General features: G+C 46.4%; 1 protein-coding gene and 1 non-coding gene across 3 annotated transcripts; both read right to left on the bottom strand.

The window, feature by feature from the left end:
• Positions 1-11964: 11964 nt before the first annotated feature.
• TRNAL-CAA lies at positions 11965-12048 on the bottom strand. Its single transcript has one exon. It is a non-coding gene; the product is annotated as a tRNA-Leu (tRNA).
• A 137-nt stretch (positions 12049-12185) lies between these two features.
• LOC123448092 (cytochrome P450 714C3-like) lies at positions 12186-17068 on the bottom strand. Of its 2 annotated transcripts, XM_045124862.1 has the most exons (6): positions 16839-17068; positions 15604-16762; positions 14418-14644; positions 14062-14309; positions 12841-13243; positions 12186-12748 (listed from the first exon to the last, which is right to left on the bottom strand). In XM_045124862.1, the coding sequence occupies exons 2-6, from the start codon at positions 15944-15946 to the stop codon at positions 12320-12322; spliced, it is 1650 nt and encodes a 549-aa protein (XP_044980797.1). In that variant the 5' UTR covers positions 15947-16762; positions 16839-17068; the 3' UTR covers positions 12186-12319. The 2 variants fall into 2 exon arrangements, with proteins under 2 accessions (XP_044980797.1, XP_044980796.1); XM_045124861.1 differs by having other exon boundaries at positions 15604-17068.
• Between the last annotated feature and the right edge of the window lie 3742 nt (positions 17069-20810).

Below are 20810 nucleotides of genomic sequence, written 5' to 3'. Positions count from 1 at the left end.
GAGACCAGCAACGAGAGAGGGGTAAGAGCATCTTCGTACCTTTGAAGATCGCTAAGCGGAAGCATTGCTAGAACGCGGTTGATGGAGTCGTACTCGCAGCGATTCCGATCTAGTGCCGAACGACGGCACCTCCGCGTTCAACACACGTGCAGCCCGGTGACGTCTCCCGCACCTTGATCCAGCAAGGAGGAGGGAGAGGTTGGGGAAGAAGTCCAGCAACACGACGGCGTGGTGTCGGTGGAGAGACGAGGTCTCCCGGCAGGGCTTCGCCAAGCGCCGGCAGAGAGGAGGAGGGAGAGGAGCAGGGCTGCGCCGAGAGAGAGAGATTCCACCGTATCTCAAACAGCCCCGAACCTCATCTATATATAGGGGGAGAGGGAGGGGGCGCAGCCCTTGGGGTTCCCACCCCTAAGGGGTGTGGCAGCCCTTAGATGGGAGAGGGGTGGCGGCCAGGGCAAGGGGGAGGGGTGGTGCACCCCTCTGGTGGGCCTAAGGCCCACCTTAGTTAGGGTTCCCCCCTTTCCCTTTTTTTCTGGTGCACATGGGCTGGGTGGGGGTGCACCAGCCCACTTAGGGGCTGGTTCCCTTCCCCACTTAGCCCATCTAGCCTCCCGGGGTCGTCACCCCCCTTCGGTGGTCCCGGTGGTCCCGGTACGTTACCGGTGATGCCCGAAACACTTCCGGTGTCCGAAACCATCCGTCCTATATATCAATCTTTACCTCCGGACCATTCCAGAGCTCCTCGTGACGTCCGGGATCTCATCCCGGACTCCGAACAACTTTCAGTAATCTCGTATAACAATTCCCTATAACCCTAGAGTCATCGAACCTTAAGTGTGTAGACCCTACGGGTTCGGGAGACAGGCAGACATGACCGAGACACCTCTCTGGCCAATAACCATCAGCGGGGTCTGGATACCCATGGTGGCTCCCACTAGCTCCACGATGATCTCATCGGATGAACCACGATGTCAAGGATTCAATCAATCCCGTATACGATTCCCTTTGTCTGTCGGTATAGAACTTGCCCGAGATTCGATCGTCGGTATACCTATACCTTGTTCAATCTCGTTACCGGTAAGTCTATTTACTCGTTCCGTAGCACGTCATCGTGTGAATAACTCCTTAGTCACATTGAGCTCATGATGATGTTCTACCGAGTGGGCCCAGAGATACCTCTCCGTCACACGGAGTGACAAATCCCGATCTCGATTCGTGCCAACCCAACAGACACTTTCGGAGGTACCCGTAGTGCACCTTTATAGTCACCCAGTTACGTTGTGACATTTGATACACCCAAAGCACTCCTACGGTATCCGGGAGTTGCACAATCTCACGGTCGAAGGAAAAGATACTTGACATTAGAAAAGCATTAGCATACGAACAATACGATCTAGTGCTAGGCTTAGGATTGGGTCTTGTCCACCACATCATTCTTCCAATGATGTGATCCCGTTATCAATGACATCCAATGTCCATGATCAGGAAACCATGATCATCTATTGACTAACGAGCTAGCCAACTAGAGGCTTGCTAGGGACACATTGTGATCTATTCGTTCACACATGTATTACTGTTTCCTGTTAATAAAATTATAGCATGAACGATAGACGATTATCATGAACAAAGAAATATGATAATAACCATTTTATTATTGCTTCTAGGGCATATTTCCAACAACCCGATCATCACGTGGTGTCTCGAAACGACGAACGGTAGCAACGGTGCACAATCGGGGAGAACACAATTTCGTCTTGAAATGTTGGTGAGAGATCACCATATAATGCTACCGTCGTTCTAAGCAAAATAAGGTGCATAAAAGGATTAACATCACATGCAATTCATAAGTGACATGATATGGCCATCATCTTGTGCTTCTTGATCTCCATCACCAAAGCACCGGCACGATCTTCTTGTCACCAGCGCCACACCATGATCTCCATCATCATGATCTCATCGGGGTTGTCGTGCTACTTATGCTATTACTACTAAAGCTACGTTCTAGCAATATAGTAAACGCATCTGCAAACACAAACGTTAGTTTAAAGACAACCCTATGGCTCCTGCCGGTTGTCGTACCATCGACTTGCAAGTCGATATTAACTATTACAACATGATCATCTCATACATCCAATATATCATATTAGGTCATTGGCCATATCATATCACAAGCATACCTTGCAAAAACAAGTTAGACGTCCTCTGATTTGTTGTTGCATGTTTTACGTGGCTGCTATGGGTATCTAGTATGATCGCATCTTACTTACGCAAAAAACACAACGAAGGTATGCAAATTGCTATTTAACCTCTCCAAGGACCGCCTCGGTCAAAACTAATTCAACTAAAGTTGAAGAAACCGACACCCGCCAGTCACCTTTATGCAACGAGGTTGCATGCCAATCGATGAAACCAGTCTTCCGTAAGCGTACGAATAATGTCGGTCCGGGCCGCTTCGATCCAACAATACCGCTGAATCGAGAAAAGACTAAGGAGGGCAGCAAATCGAACATCACCGTCCACAAAACCCTTTGTGTTCTACTCGAGATAACATCTATGCATGAACCTAGCTCATGATGCCACTGTTGGGGAACATTGCATGGGAAACAAAAAATTTCCTACGCACACGAAGACCTATCATGGTGATGTCCATCTAAGAGAGGAGATTTGGATCTACGTACCCTTGTAGATCGCACAGAAGGAAGCGTTAATAAACGTGGTTGATGTAGTGGAACGCCTTCACATCCCTCGATCAGCCCCACGAACCGTCCCTCGATCCGTCCCTCGATCCGTTCCGATCTAGTGCCGAACGGACGACAGCTCCGCGTTCAGCACATGTACAGCTCGACGATGATCTTGGCCTTCTTGATCCAGCAAGCAAGACGGAAAAGTAGATGAGTTCTCCGACAGCGTGACGACGCTCCGGTGGTGGTGACGATCAACTCGTGCAGGGCTCCGCCTGAGCTCCGCAGAAATACGATCTAGAGGAAGAACTATGGTGTCTAGATCGGAGTTGCACGTGGCAAAAGTTGTCTCAAATCAGCCCTAAATCACCACTATATATAGGAGGGAGGGGGAGGAGGCATGCCTTGATGGCCAAGCCCTGAAGGGTGCGCCGGCCAGGGAGGAGAGGAGGAATCCTACTCCAATTAGGATTGGAGAGTGGAGTCCTTCTCTTCCTTCCCACCTCCCCTTTTTTTCTTTTCTTTGGTTTTCTTCTCTTGGCACCAAGGCCCTCTTGGGCTGTCCCACCAGCCCAGTAAGGGCTGGTGCGCCACCACTAAGGCCATTGGGTTTCCCCCGGGTGGGTTGCCCCCTCCCGGTGAACTTCCGGAACCCATTCGTCACTCCCGGTACAATGCCGGTAATGCCCGAAAACCTTTCGGTGACCAAATGAAACCATCCTATATACCAATATTCGTTTCCGAACCATTCCGAAAACCCTCGTGACGTCCGTGATCTCATCCGGGACTCCGAACAACATTCGGTAACCACACATATAACTCAACTATACTAAAACATCATCTAACCTTAAGTGTGCAGACCCTGCGGGTTCGAGAACTATGTAGACATGACCCAAGGCACTCCTCGGTCAATATACAATAGCGGGACCTGGATGCCCATATTGGATCCTACACATTCTCCGAAGATCTTATCGGTTGAACCTCGGTGTCAAGCATTCATATAATCACGTATGTCATTCCCTTTGTCCTTCGGTATGTTACTTGCCCGAGATTCGATCATCGGTATCCGCATACCTATTTCAATCTCGTTACCGGCAAGTCTCTTTACTCGTTCCGTAATACAAGATCCCATGACTTACACTTAGTCACATTGCTTGCAAGGCTTGTGTGTGATGTTGTATTACCGAGTGGGCCCCGAGATACCTCTCCATCACACGGAGTGACAAATCCCAGTCTTGATCCATACTAACTCAACGGACACCTTCGGAGATACCTGTATAGCACCTTTATAGTCACCCAGTTACGTTATGACGTTTGATGCACACAAGGTATTCCTCCGGTGCCAGTGAGTTATATGATCTCATGGTCATAGGAACAAATAGTTGACACACAGAAAACAATAGCAATAAAACAACACGATCAATATGCTACGTTCATAGTTTGGGTCTAGTCCATCACATGATTCTCCTAATGATGTGATCCAGTTCTCAAGCAACAACACTTTGCACATAGTCAGAAAACTTTGACTATCCTTGATCAACTGGCTAGCCAACTAGAGGCTTGATAGGGATATTGTTTTGTCTATGTATCCACACATGTATCTATGTTTTCATTCAATACAATTATAGCATGGATAATAAACGATTATCTTTAAACATGAAATATAATAATAACTATTTATCATTGCCTCTAGGGAATATTTGCAACACGAAGCCCCCACTCACACCTACAAAACGCGATAATGTGGAGTGCTCTCACTCCCCATATGTAAAACCGGTGTCGCCGCTGATCCATCAACATAACGTATCGGAACTAACAGTCGGTGCAGCAGACCTAAAGCGTACACGACACGCACACGTTTTAGAAGCCGCCATCATCATCGAACCGCTGACCCATCTTCAGGAGAAAAATCCGCATCATCCATGCCAGTCCGGCCATCCGTCGACGCCACCACGGCGCCCAATGGTGCCACCTCCCTACGCTCATTCATCCAGACGCGAAGACTCTGTCAGATCTGTCGTGTGTAGCATCTGCCGAACAGGCATGACAAAGTGTAGCACCTGTCGGCCAGGCTTGACCTGACATCACCACCGAAGCTCCGTGCAGGACGAAGATGCTCCACCTCCTGCCTCTGTCTTCCAGCGCTTCTCCACAAATGATGCTCCATAGAGAGGAACGACACCGCAATGCCGCCATCGTCCGATCTGGAAAACCAGATCCTAGGGTTTCCCTTGGAGCAGCATGAGTGGATCGACCTCTCTGCGCTCATCCATCCAGACGCGAAGACTCGTAAGATTTGTCGTGCGTAGCACATTCCGAACAGGCATGGCAAAGCGTAGCACCTGTCGGCCAGACATGACCTGACATCACCACCGAAGCTCCGTGCAGGACGAAGACGGTCCACCTCCTGCCTCTGTCTTCCAGCGCTGCTCCACAAAGATGCTCCCTAGAGAGGAACGACACCGCAATGTCGCCATCGTCCGATCTAGAAAACCAGATCCTAGGGTTTCCCCTTGAGCAGCACGAGTGAATCGACAGTAGTTACAGGACGAAGCCTTCATCCAGGTAACGACGCAGAACGCCGCCATCGTCCGCCGTCGGCTCGGTTTTCATCGGCAACTATGTCTCCCCGACTCGCAGCCAGTACCGGATCCTGCGACGAGCCCAGTCACGGGATCCCAAGATCCGCCGTTACCGATGCCGCCACAAAGACCCACCACCTGGCCCGTCATCCCCGGCGGAGGGGACGCCGCCACCATCATGGTCGAATCCGGGTTAGCCGTCGCCGTCGCCACCGCCAAGACCGGATTTGGGCTGAACGCCGCCGCTGCCACCGCCACCGGCCATGCCCAGCTTCACCTTCATCTTCTAGCCACGTCTAGCCGACCGGCACACCATGCTCATCCAATCTCCACCCGCGCCGCTACGCGCCGCCGCCGAGAGCTGCTGCGCCGCCGTGCCTTGGATCCGCATGACGCGGTCGCCGAAGCCGCCGTCCCGCGATGGATTCACCACCTGCCACATATAGATGGATTCACCATCTCCAACTCGCCATACCACACCTTCTTTCAGTAATTTCATACCACCAAGAATGTTGCGCCACCTATAGGACATGTCAGGGTGTGGTACTGCCTCAAGAAAGTCAAGAAAATACTTAGATTTCAACACCTGTCCACGAAGCGTATCCGGTTTCTGCAACAGACGTCATCCCTATCGAGCCATCATTGCCATATTAAATATTAAACATGTGCAGATCCCTTAAGCTTAAATCTTCATCCTTTTTGGATCATGTCATGCGTTCCCAATTGATCCAATGGCACTTGTGCTCGTCTTCCTTTTGGCTCCACCAAAAGCGACAAATCATCTTGGTAATCTTCTCACACAAAGAGTTTGTAAGACCAAAACATGACATAGCATATACCGGTATTGCTTGGGGAATGACAGAACACATTTATAATACACCACAACTTGAATTGGTCGACATTTTTAGAAGAATGAAAAAATAGCAGAAAAGGTGCACGGGAGTATCAACGGGTCGTCATCTTTATTAGAAGAATTTGAAAAAAGATAGTCATAAGAGGGGTTGAATAAAAGGGCCGCGAAGAGCTTAAAAAAATGGCGGTAAGATCAAAACGTGATGTATCATATGTGGCTATCGCTCGGGTAATGGTAGAGCGCTTTTTTAACACACTGCAACATGAACTAGTCGGTATTTTTAGTAGAAGAATGAAGAAAATAGTAGAAAGATGCATGGAAGTATCAACGAGTCATCCTCTTTATTAGAAGAATATAATAAAAAGATGTTAGAAGAATATAACAAAAAGATATGTTAGAAATGGGTTTGTATTGGTCATTATTTTTAGTAGAAGAATAAGAAAATAACAGAAAAGGTGCACGGGAGTATCAACAAGTCGTCATCTTTATCAGAAGAATATATAATAGAAAATATGTTAGAAGAACCTAATAAAAATATATTAAAGAATATAATAAAAAGTCATCATATTTATTAGAGAATATAATAAAAAATATGTTAGAAGAATATAATAAAAAGATATGTGAGAAATGGGGTTGAACTCGTCGGCATTTTTAGTAGATGTATAAAATAATAACAGAAAAGGTGCACGGGAGTATCAATGAGTCTTCATCTCTATTAGAAGAATATATAATAGAAAAGATGTTAGAAGAATATAATAAAAATATATTAAATAATATAATAGAAAGGTCATCATCTTTATTAGAAGAATATAATAAAAAAGATGTTTGAATAATATAATAAAAAGATATGTCAGAAGTGGGTTTGAATAGATCGACATTTTTAGTACAAGAATAAAAGGATAACAAAAAAGGTGCATGGGAGTATCAAAGAGTCGTCATCTTTATTAGAAAAAATATATAATAGAAAAGATGCTAGAAAAACATAAAAAAATATATCAAAGAATAAAATAAAAATTCATCATCTTTATTGGAAGAATATAATTAAAAAGGATGTTAGAAGAATATTAAGAAGATTCGTCAGAAATGGGTTTGAACTGGTCGGCATTTTTAATAGAAGAATAAAAAATAACATAAAAGATGCACGGGAGTATCAACGAGTCGTCATCTTATTAGAAGAATATATAATACTTCTTTCGTCACTGTTTAGAAGACGTGCTTGAAAATTCTCTCGAATCTGGGTGGTTATTAATTGGTTGTGAAAGGACGTGGATGTCGCCTAGGGGGTGAATAGGCGCTTTTAAAATAATTACGGTTTAAGCTTGAACAAATGCGGAATAAAACTAACATTTAATTTGTCAAGCACAAAACCTAAAACAATTAGGCTCAACTATGTGCACCAACAACTTATGCTAAGCAAGATAAACAACTAAATGATAGCAAGATATATGACAAGAAACAATATGGCTATCACAAAGTAAAATGCATAAGTAAAGGGTTCGGGTAAGAGATAACCGAAGCACGTGGAGACGACGATGTACCCCGAAGTTCACACCCTTGCGAATGCTAATCTCCGTTGAAGTGGTGTGGAGGCACAATGCTCCCCAAGATGCCACTAAGGCCACCGTAATCTCCTCACGCCCCCGCACAATGCAAGATGTTGTGATTCCACTAAGGGACCCTTGAGGGCGGTCATCGAACCCGTACAAATGGCAACCCTTGGGGGCGGTCACCGGTACCCGTACAAATTGCTCGGGGCAATCTCCACAACCTAATTGGAGACCCCGACGCTTGCCCGAAGCTTTACAGCACAATGATTGAGCTCCGAGACACCACCAAGCTTCTAGGATGCCAATGCATCCACGAAGAACAATCTCTAGGATACTAAGTACTAAAGGGTAATAAGCTTCTCAACTTCTCACTTCCACGTATCACCGTGGAGAACTCAAACCGATGCAACTAGTGCAATGACAAGAACACAAAAAGTGGTCAAGTCCCTCACACTCAAATCCCTCCACAACAACAAAAGCTATGGAGAAATATGAGAGGAAGAACAAGGAGCTCACAAAGAACTCTAAGATCTAGATCCAACGGGTTCCCCTCACATAGAGGAGAAAGTGATTGGTGGAGATGTGGATCTAGATCTCCTCTCTCTTTTCCCTCAAGAACTAGCAAGAATCATTGGAGGGATTGAGAGTTAGCAAGCTCTAAGAAGATCAACAATGGGGGAAGAACACGAGCTCAACAGATAGATAAAGCCAAGGGGGAAGAAGACCCCCTTTATATAATGAAGGAAGGAATCAGACCGTTAACCCCACTTACAGCCCGCACACAGCGGTAGAGCGGTACTACCGCTGCCTCTAGTGGTACTACCGCTGGCGAGGAGAGGTACTACCACTTCCCTAGCGGTACTACCGCTGGCGAGGAGCGGTACTACCGCTGCCCCTAGCGGTACTACCGCTAGCGAGGAGCCGTACTACCGCTAGGCCACTGTAGTAAAGATTTTACTCGCGGGCCTACCACCGCTTGGAAAAGTATTCGCAAAAAGTCCGACGAAGTACAACCGCTCAGAGAGAGGTACTACCCTCCCGAAGCGGTACTACCGCCCACCCGGAGCGGTACCACCGCTTGGCACAAGCGGTACTACCGCTCGCCACTGAAACAACCATAACTTTCGCATACGAGCTCCGAAATCTTAAGACAAGCAGATATGAAAATGCCAATGATATAGAGATGTGAGACCTCTATGAATGAAGAACCGGCAAAATCTCCAACATCGAAAACTTCATAGTAGATGCATATGGACTCCGTTTTCGATGAACACGATCTTGTCATGAAGATGACCATAAGCTCTAAAACTCACAAAGAGAAACACCAAACAAGAACCAAGAAGTATGATGCAAGGATGAAAATGGTTTGAGCTCTCAACGAACGATACGATCGAGCTACTCACTTGAGAGCCCCCCCTTGACAGTACGGCAATCTATCCTAAAACAGAAAACCTATCAAGGGCAAACCTATACCTTGCACCTCGTCCTCCTGAGCTAGATGACGATGATCTTGGCTTCCTCAAGATGAACCACCTTCCTGATTGCATTGACTTGATGAAGACTAGTTGATTGCTCCCCCATACACAACATGGGTGAGCCGCTCTTCAGCATATCTTCACAAGTCCATTGACATCACAATGGACGGCAAGCTTCAAGCATGATATCTTCGTGCTGATCCACATGAACTTGCACACCGCAATCTTGATGACGATCACCACTTGACGTCATCCTTCATGGGTTGTATGAGATCTTCCTCTAGACGCAAGCCCATGGAAACACACCTAACCCCACATAGAACTCTCACGAAGACCATGGGTTAGTACACAAACACGTAATGGACAATGCTTATCATACCATGGGATCACTTGATCCCTCTCGGTACATCTTGTACGCTTTGTGTGTTGATCATCTTGATTTACTCTTTGTCTGACGATCTTGATCAACCTTGTGTCTCTATGACCATTCTTTGGATAATACCTTGAATACCACCCCGGTCATCATATAAACTCCTTGAACCCAACAGATAAACTTCAAGAAGTACCTATGAACAAATCCTGTAAATATAACTTAAGGCAACCATTAGTCCATAGAAATTGTCATCAATTACCAAAACCACATATGGAGAAATATGCTCGAACAGGCTGTGAGCTGGGCTGAAAAATAACATTCACATTACGCATGCATATAGAAGTAGTACAATGGAGTACTAATTAGCTGTTAGAAGTAAAAGCAATGCGTCCTAAACTTTGTCTATTATGAAAATGCACATAAATTTAAATGTGTCTTCTAAACTGTGATGGAGGGAATAGAAAAATGCTAGAAGAACATAATAAAAAGAAAAAGTCTATCTAGTTTTTTTAGACAGAAAAATCTATCTAGTAACATGTGCATGCATGTCTTCCCGTGCGGCGGCATGCGAGGGCGTGGCTTCGTGATGGCACGGCGAGGAAAAGACATCTTGAAAAGGAGGGGGGCCACATATAGACATAGTTGGACTGATTTTTCTATGAATGTCCATTCAGTTCGGACACACGCCTCTAGCATGCATGATCAACTTTTCTATTACACCTAGTAATCACATTGTAGGGTTGCATGCTACAGGACCACCTATAGGTGTGAGGCAGCCTTACACACAAAAAAAGGTTTGGTCGTATACATAAGTTTTAGCTCGCTTTTCCTTGTTTAGTTCGTCATCAAAATTCAAATTAGCAATACTAGTAACTAACCCTGGAGAACTGACAACTCCTAGATTTGACCTCACAACTACACGTTGTTTTAATGCTAAAAGCGACGGCTATAATTACTTTTTATTGAAGCCCAACAACCACACTTGCTTAAAGCCTTAAACCCTAAACGTGGCAACAATATGTATATATCTTGGTAATTACACCCGCTTAAACTTGACAAATAATAAATCTTCTAAAACATGGCAAGTGGCACAATGAAGCTGTTAATATAGCAACTTAGCAACTAAGCACAATAAATTCGACAAATAAGTATAATGACAAGTGGTATGCTTAAATTTTAAATGTGGCAGGTAAGGACAACAAATCCGACAAGTAAGTACAATTGCTAGTGGCATAGTTAAACTGTTAATATAGCAAGTAAGTACAATAAATTTTACAAGTAAGTACAATGCCAAGGACATAATTCTACTATAATGTGGCAAATAAGCATAATAAATCCAACATGTTAGTATAGTGTCAAGCGGCAAAGTTAAGCTGTAATATGAAAATAAATTTGATAGGGAAGTACAATAAATTTGACAAGTATAATGACAAGGGCATAATTAAACTATAATGTGGAAGGTAAGCACGATAAATCCAACAAGTATAGTGTCAAGTGACAAAGTTAAGCTGCTGATATGACAAGTAAGTACAATGAATTTCATAGGTAAATATAATGGCAAGTGGCACAACTAAAAATTTAGTAAGTATAATAACCTGGAAAACATGACCGAAAAAGTTGTCAAAATATAATAATAAATGATCTAGTTTCGAAGAATTGGTTGTCAACCATACCAACATTCTGGAGATAAATGATTGCACTTATCATTTTTTAAAGCAGGTAAATGCATAGATAAGAAAAGAGTGGTAGCCTGCTCTTAGCATAGGATAGTACTAGTAGCAATTTTGTTTTGAGGAAAAAAAGTGTTGCTGCACTACATATGCATGTGATGCGACGTGAGAGAGGGTGAATTCGACGTGCATCAATGCATGAGCACAGCCCACCGAGGACAGGGGATCGCATGTCATTTTTACGTGAGGCGATTGGCTAACGACTCTCATACGAGAGTGCTAATATGCGACGCCGTTATATAATGCAGTCTTAATAAAAATATAGGAAAGAATATAGTAAAAAATCATCATCTTTATTGGAAGAATCTAATAAAAAATGTTAGAAAAATAGAAAGATATGTAAGAAATCGGTTTGTACTGGTCGACATTTTTGGTAAAAGAATAAAAAAGTAACACAAAAGGTGCACGGGAGTATTAGCGAGTCGTCATATTTATTAAAATAATATATATTATAGAAAGATGTTAGAAGAAAATAATAAAAATATATTAAAGAATTAAATAAATCTTTACTGGAAGAATCTAATAAAAAATGTTAGAAAAATAGAAAGATATGTAAGAGATCGGTTTGTACTGGTCGACATTTTTAGTAAAAGAATAAAAAAGTAACACAAAAGGTGCACGGGAGTATTAGCGAGTCGTCATATTTATTAAAAGAATATATATTATAGAAAGATGTTAGAAGAACATAATAAAAATATATTAAAGAATTAAATAAAAAATATATGTCAGAAGTGGGGTTTGAACCCACGCCCTCGTTAGAGGACCAGAACTTGAGTCTGGCGCCTTAGACCACTCGGCCATCCTGACGTTTTTGTTGTTCTTCGACCCATAACTTTCATATACTAAACTAGTTACTTCCTGGCTCATTGACAACATTCCAGTTACCTTGCTCGTGGACAACATACCAACTTCGGGAGTACTTTGCTTTGGGCCTTTGGCAACGCTGCCTGAACTTATCTGATAGTATTAAGCAGCTGAAACTACCGACGAAAGCATGCTTTGCCGGTTACAAAAACCGTGGCGGCATCATTATTTCCATCATACCCAGTACCTTCTTTCTACAGGTTACAGCGAGAGATCATGGGAGCTTTGTGACGACCAGAGGCATGCCAAACCCAGGCTCGATGGTAAGCCGGAACAGCGGCGCGTGCCTGTACCCCGGTGACGGCGAGAAGGCGAACTTGCTCAGCAGGCGAACGAGCACCACCTTGAGCTCCACCATCGCCAGGTTCTGCCCCGCGCAAATCCTGGGCCCGTGCCCGAACGGCAGGTACATGTGCGACGGCTCGCACGCCGCCGCGGCGCCGTTCACGAACCGGTCCGGCCGGAACTCGCCGGCGTCCTGGCCCCAGACATCCTTGTCGAGGTGCAGCATCGTGATGGCGGTCTGGACGATGGTTCCCCGCGGGACGTCGATGCCGCCAAGCTTGAAGTCCGCCAGCGCCTCGCGCACGATCAGTGACGCCGGAGGGTACAGCCGGAGGGTCTCCTGGATCACCATGGTGATCTGCAAAGAGAATGTAATGGTTATGCTTATGCCAATGGCGTGTCAGTTTCTTCAAGGCTGATTGATGCATAACGGGAGGGATGCTTTCTCACCGTTTTCAGTCGCCGGAGGACGTCGACGTCGAGCTTTGTGCATCCACGGCACGCCTCTAGAGCCTCGGCACGTGCACGGTCCTGCCATGCCGGGTGCGTGGCCAGTAACATCAGGCACCAGGTGGTGGTGACAGCCGCAGTCTCGTGCCCGGCAAAGTAGATGTTCTTGCAGTTGTCCACGATGTAGTCCTCGGTGCTGCCACCGTAGCTGGCCGGGCAATGCCGAGAGCTGTTGACAACTGAGCGCAGAAAGCTGTTATGTTTAGTCTTTATGCAAGGATTGTCGTCGTCGTTGTTGTCGCTGCTTCCACGCCTGTGTTCCTTTGCGACATCGAGGATGAGTAACCGAACTTCTTGCTCCAGCTTTTGTATCTCTCGGTTGGCCTTGGTTGGCAAACACTTCCTACGATAAACACAAGAAATTATGAGAATGAGTTGCACCTTCTACCCCTAGTTGTGAGTTGTGACAGCTTTTACCCTACTTAAAAAACCTTGCCACATTTTACCCATTAGTTCTGACATTTTACCCCTCAGTTGTAACATTGTGACATCCTTTATCCCATTTTATTATTTTTGCCGAATTGCAAAATCAGAGCTCCACTTGTTAGGAAGACATGGCAGCTGACTGACAGATAACTCGGAAGAGTACTCATTGCAGAGATATACCAAATTATGAAAAAATCTCTCCAAGTTCAGTAAAATTCTACTGAAATTGTGTCAATTTTACTGAACAAGTGCTGCTAGCTGCACCACACTGCTCCTTGCCCCATATCGGAATACGCCCCTAGAGAATTCGAACCTGAGCTGTCTGCCTAGTCAACTGTCTTGTCAATTAAATAGGGTAAAATCCCTCAGAAAGGCCACAACTAAGGCGTAAAATGGGGGCAGATTATTTAAATAAAGTAACATTGTCAGAACTCTCAAGATGGCAACTAGCAGGTAAATTGTAGAATTTACTCTTAATTTTATGTCATGATAGGACTAGACTTCGCCATATGGCAAAACATTATCTAAATTTGAGCAACCACACTATTTAAAAAAAAGAATATTTACATCACAACTTCGGCGATTGCTGTCTAATAAATGAGAATGAACCTCATTTACCTAAATCCGTTGAAAGACTTCTGAACATATATTCATGCACAAATAGTCAAATATGCAGGTGAAGAATCACATTTCACCTATTTCTCATTCTTTTTTCTTTTCATAATGTATACTTACCACACTGCAGATAATCCAACAAGTGTATCTTGCTGAGAAATCTCCTTCTGAAGCTGCCTGAGCTTGTAGAATATTTCTTCCCCTGCTGCGAAATTGCTGCCAAAACATGCCCTAGCAATTATGTCTGCCGAAAAATTCCGCAAGTAACCATCCACATCTATCTCTCTATTCCCTCCAGCATCATCAAGCATGCTCTCCCATGCTTCTAGCAGTGGGACAGAAGCCTCCACTATTAGTTCTATCATGACCTGCAAACATCATTCTTGTGATTACTTGATTATAATGACTTTTTGCAGAAATCATGTTCTTAGTATTTCAGTTCACATTTAAGCATTATCTTAAGCATCTCACAGCACCTTAATCTTCTCCATGAAAAACTCTGGTGCAATGATCTTCCTTTGATAGGCCCATATATCGCCATTTGATACCAAGATGCCTTCGCCAAAGAGCGGTTTGCGGGACTTCTGAATATAAATAGGCTTCCCGAGCTCAGATGATGTACAGTGGCTCATGTCCTTGACCATGCCGGGGTCAGAAACAAACAGAATCTCCACAGCTCCTGTTGAGTAGAGGAATACCGAGCCTATTCCCATTTCACAATCCAATAGCATTGCCATGAGAAGGATGGACCAATATAAGGAATACAGCACGAATAGGTATTATATGTTATATTTTGGCAAGTGTTTTTCTACAATATACTTCCAACTAGACCAAATTCCTTAGTGTATAAATTAGCTAGAAATACATGGTCTTATGGCACAAATGAAACAGCATATGAAGATTAAAAATCCAGCATTTTTAAGCAACAGGCCAACTACTGATCACGCATTTTGTTAAGGCGTACCTCAACAGCATCTTCATAGGACAGGACAAAAAGTTCTATAAAAATTCACTTAGCTCTCATAGGATGCCAGATTCCAAGAGAAGTATTACATCACTAACCAAAATAATATTACTGTACGAACAAGTTTAGGGTGACAAAATAGGTTATACAACCAGAGTTGCAATGTTCAACAGTAAATTCCAACATCAGGAGAAAGCTTCTAGCTTTCAACTACCTGACTACCTGAGTTGTTCCTGACTTTTGAGAGACCGTCCTACATACCTTACTAAGGTTTATAAGGAAGTTGTTTGCCACTAACCATGAGCGACACACACAGTGCAGAACATGTAACTGAGTATAATGTAGTTTTATCTTTTGGACAATATGGTTGCTGGGGTGGATGCCTTACATTAATGAAATTTACAAAGCATAAATAGAAACAGAGACGAGAGGACATATACTACAAGATAGTGCTGGAGGCTTTGTGGCACTGTCATGCTGAATATTAGAAAGATTGGTTAGTCACCCCAACAAACTGTAAATATAAACTTTGTTATCTTATAGTCTTATGTCACAAGAATAAAAACATCTAATCAGCAACATACTAGAGATGAATTCAAAGCAAATAACATGTGTTACTGCTAAAAAAGAACAAAAAAAAAAGGTGTGGTTTTACTGCAGAGAAAATTCATGCATGGATGGAGCTTTTGACCACATACCATATGTTTCCCTCCAGATAAGGAAGTGAGGGAAGAGGGTGGATATGTAGTTACTGGTGTCTTGCTTCTGCGCAGAAACGGCCTCTTGCCGGATTCTCTTCATCTCCTGGGTGTTGCCATAGAACAAAGTAGGCCTGGGACCCCTAACTCCCTGCTTCCTCAGCTTCTTTCTTATCCTCTCTGGCCTCAGCCATAGTATGTCACAGATGTACAACAGAGGTAACCCAACAAGTATGGGAAGAAGCAGAGTTAGCAGATGAAGTTTCTCCATGAGACAGACAGAGTAGGGGAGAGAGGGGAGACTTCTTGTCAAACATATACGATAAATGGCTACTTTGTTCATGTCCAACTACTACAAAGTACATTATGCAATCCACTAGATTCTCATCGGTTTTAGAACTCGAGGATATGAATGCTATCTTGTCTTGTTCAGTTTCTGATTCTTTATTATCTTGCTTTCAGTTCTTGGCATCTACTGACAGTATTCTGCCTGGTTGACTTATTAGTAATATATGCGTCGTGTATATTGATTGATAGGTTCTCCGCTAGCGACGCAAAGCATACTTCTAAACAGAGGAGAGAATTTTCTGATAACCAAATAATAACAAAAAAAACAAGGATTACCTGCAACTATGGACCCTTGCAGGCTGAGTTATCAGATGGAAAACACGGTTAGAAATTTGAGAGTAAGAGGTCGTTGATGATGCAGCTCAGCCTCTGCTGAACTGTGTAAAGTGGTGGGGAAAATAGGTGAACGAATCCGGTAACAACTCAGAAAAGTTCGGAAACCTTGTATCAGCCTTTTTCACAGACAACAACGGCAGCAATCACGTTCTGTTCCACAGACGAAACCTTGCTGCGGGTGTTGCATGCTGCGATTGGCACCAACTACTACATCGAAATCAGACTCCAAAACTGTTGCCAAAACTGTTGTAGTTGTATTGCCAAAACTGTTGTTCAGTTCGATTTCGCTTACGACAGAGTGGATAAAACCAGCCGTCGTCGGTCGGAGAACCAACATCTGCCACATGGCCATGCGTAGCTAAGTTGACCAGAGCTCCTGGCTGTGGGAATGAGTCCTCGGTCAATGGATTCAACACTCGCGGCCCTGGATCTCGGCCTTCCTTGGCCGTCTTCTTGTGTCCTGATGATCCCCTCCCTGCGAATGGCGGAAGCATCCTCATTACCCACGGCAAAAGGTCCTGTGCAAGCTAGGCATCCAACACCTGGTTTACCGGATGTGCCGGCGAGGAGCGCGCCGTTGCTAGACCGCCGACTCCGTCGCGTTAATTGCATTTGCCAGCAGCGCGCGCGCCGGCGAGAAGAAGGAATGGCGATTAATCACTACAAACATCGAATGCTACGAGAATCTCTGGGAATGAGAGATCAATCGGCTACGAAGTTTACCCACAACGACGGCCATGTCGATTGAGGAATGGAATCGCGGATGAAGCAGAGGACTGAGTGAGGGGCAGCAGTAGAATGGGCTTGGACCTTGGAGAAGAAGAAACGTAGGGAGAGTGGGCCTGCTCCGGAAATCTCAGCCCATTGCCATCGAGGTGGCTCGGCCCGGCCGGGCCCACCTTCGTGCCTCTCTCTCACGCGTCTGTTGCGCTGCTCCCACTGTCCTGCGCCTCCCCCACCGCCACCCACCAGCCGTCGGGCAAGGGCAGAGCCCGCGCGGCTGGCCTGCCGTCTCCGTCGACGGGCATAGTTACGCATCGCCGTCTCCAGGCACTGACCGTGCCACCATGGTCGTGGTAATTTTCTCTTCCCACTTCTTCCCTCATTGGGCACTCAGGTTAATTTATCTGCTTATACGTTTCCTGACTGCGAAAACGGTGTTAGATAACTCTTGTAACCTTTTGTGTACCACAACAATAGGAACTAGGGAAAACCCACATTGACCACTTCAGCCACATGTATAGAACGTGGGACTTTCACCTATATATACCTCACACATGTAATCTATTGATCACTCAAGGAAGTTTCATATTTCAACTTGGTATCAGTTTTACCAGGTCCCTATGGCCGACCCCGACGCTGCCTCCTCCTCCTCCTCTTCCGCTGCTCCAATCTTTGGCTCGATGCCGACCTCGGTGACCTCCCTCGCGACCGCCGACGCCCACACGGCCGCCACTTCTCCTGCGGTACCGCCGCCACCCTTCTTCTTCCAGGGTTCCTCCCCTGCCCCCGGATCTCATTTTGCTCCTCTCTTCACCACACCCCCGTCGCCGCCGGCCACACCTACACCTCGCCACCCCATCTTCTCTGACCATATCACAAACCACATCAAATTTCACCTCAACCCCGCCGATCACAACTACCACAAGTGGAAATCTTTCTTCCTCATGGTCCCGATCCGCTATGGTGTACTCTATCTCATCGAACACCCTCCGCCTCCCAACGCCAATGCTGCCTATCTTGAGCTCGACGCCCACGTCGCCCTCTCGCTCTATGCCACCCTCGCGGATCCCATGATCGACCACGTTGTCGGCGCCACTACCACCTACTCCATTTGAAAGAAGATCAAAGACTTCTTCCTCGCCAATCGTGCTGCCCGGTTCATGATTCTCAATCGGCAGTACCGCAACCTCAAGCAAGGTGATCTATCCGTCTCCGAGTACGCGCGCCGCATGAAGCTCCTCATCGACGGTCTCGCCAACATCGACCACGCCGTCAGCGAAACCGACCTCACCACCCAGTTTCTCCATGGCCTGGACAAACGCCTCGACAAGATTCGCGTCGTCCTCGATGATCAGGAGCTCCCCTTCGACACCGTCCTCTCCAGGGTGGTCCTTGCGGAGGAGTTGTAGGCGCAACACGCCGCCGAGGAGAGTGCCTCCGCCTTCGCCTTCACTGGTGGTGACCGCGCCCCCAGCACCAACTCCGAGGCTAGCGCCCGTGGATCCAATGACCGTGGACCCATCACTGGTCCCTCTGATCGCTCCTCCTTCGACCGCACACAGGGCCATCCGCACCCTCCACATCAACCCGTTGGCCGTGGCCGCGGCGATGGTGATCGTGGCCGTGGACGTGGTCGTGGCCGTGGACGCAACGATTCCTCCGGGCGCAACCAGTCTTCTCCGCGGGTGTTCTCTCCATTCACCGGATATTTCGCTCCATACGGCATGGCCCTGCCATCACCGCGCCCTGGTTGGATCCCTCCCAATGCCGCTGGCGTTTTGGGACCCCGACCCGGTGCCCATGCTCACGCCTACGCCATGTACCCTCCTCCTCCGACGCCACCGCCATACCAACCCACGCCAACATCGTGGGAGCACCTCGCCATGCTCAACGCCGCCTTCAGCAACTCCGGCATCAACATGCCTCACGCCCCCCGAGTGGTACATGTACAGTGGAGCTTCTTCGCACGTGACCGACAACCAAGGTATCCTAACCTCATCTAGTCGTTCATTACAGCATGTTCCTTCTAGCATTCTCGTTGGCAATGGACAACATCTCCCCATCACCGCCACCGGCTCCACACTCCTTCATCCCCACAACTTTCGCCTCACGGACATACTTGTCTCTCCCACCGTAGTCACTAGCCTTATCTCCGTTCGCAAGTTTACCAAAGATAACTCATGCTCTGTTGAATTTGTTCCCTGTGGTTTTCTTGTGAAGGATCTTCGCACCCGTCAGGTCCTCATGATCTTCGCTAGCTCCCGCGAACTTGTGACGCCCTCGGCTTAATCGTACGCTAATCATACACGCAAATGCGTACGATCAAACCCAAGGACTCATGGGGAGATATCACAACACAACTCTAGACACAAATAAAATAACATCAGCTTCATATTACAAGCCAGGGGCCTCGAGGGCTAGAATACGAAAGCTCGATAAGCACACGAGTCAGCGGAAGCAACAAATATCTGAGTACAGACATAAAACATGGGGTGCCTTAGAGAAGGCTAGCACAAAAGATACAACGATCGAACGAGGCGAGGCCTCCTGCCTGGGAACCTCCTAACTACTCCTGATCATCAGCGGCCTCCACGTAGTAGTAGGCACCGTCGGGGTAGCATTCGTCGGCGACGGGGACCTCCATCTCCTGGGCTTCATCATCTGGTCGCAGCAAACGGATCAAGGGGACAAGGGGGAGCAAAGCAGCGGTGAGTACTCATCCAAAGTACTCGCAAGTCTTACATCAGAACTATTCTAATTATGCATCAGTATCAAAGAAGGGGGGGGGGGTTATATGTGGACTGACTGCAGCAATGCGAGAATAGAGAGAGAAGACCTAGTCCTATCGAAGACTAGCATCTTCAGGGTCTTGCAGCAATAGACGAGAGTAGAACAGGGGTAACACAAAATAGTCATATTGTTGCAGCAATGTTAAAGTGAGGTCACGCCTAAAGATCCTCCCTCGACTCCCTGCGAGGAAGCAATCCCGAGGCAAACTAATTCCAGTTAGGTAACAATTGTAGTTGTATAAGATCGGGGCACAACTCCAAGTCGTCCTGTAACCGTGGACACGGCTATCCGAATAGTTAATTTTCATCCCTGCAGGGATGCACCACATGTCCCGTCACGCTCGATAACACTCTGGCCGGACATACTTTTCTGGGTCCTGCCCGGCCTCGGAATATCGACACGTCGCAGCCCCACCTAAGACTAATCAGAGAGGCCAGCCCGCCGGTGTAAATCCTAAGCACAAAGGGTTCATGGGCCCAGTTCCCCTTCACGCTCCTGCACGTGGCGTGGGCGGCCGACGTCAGTCCTAGCATCCCTTAATCACAAGCGCGATGCATCTCGGGACCACTCGGGCGCGCGCCGCTACACTGCTGGCATCTGAAAAGCTTCGGCTGATACCGCGACGCCGAGTACCCATAATTCTTCCCGCGTAGCCGGTTAGTGCGAAAAGGTCTCCGACCAACCCAGATCAAATACCCAAATCCATTAGCATTTTAATTAGGCCAACAACACAGTCTCGCGGGAATCCACCCGTCTTACAACTAATCACCAAAGATCCCAGTAACATGGTCGAGTAACTGTGTGGTAGTAACATCGGGGGAATCCGAGGTATCACCCTCGTTGGATTCCGAACGATGTACCCGTCAAGGTGGGCTTAGAGGAATCACCCTCGGGGGTCCCACACTCGCGGGGTGGCACGACAGAGACGTCATCGGGAATGGTGAAAGAGGAATCACCCTCGATAACCACGACCGACTAGCTATACTACAGTGATATCATCAGGAGTACTT

Source organism: Hordeum vulgare, chromosome 4H, assembly GCF_904849725.1.
Source record: "Hordeum vulgare subsp. vulgare chromosome 4H, MorexV3_pseudomolecules_assembly, whole genome shotgun sequence".
In the NCBI taxonomy this organism is placed as follows: Eukaryota; Viridiplantae; Streptophyta; class Magnoliopsida; order Poales; family Poaceae; genus Hordeum; species Hordeum vulgare.
Note: the sequence above shows the minus strand (reverse complement) of the source record. Positions and strands in the feature narration are given on the sequence as shown.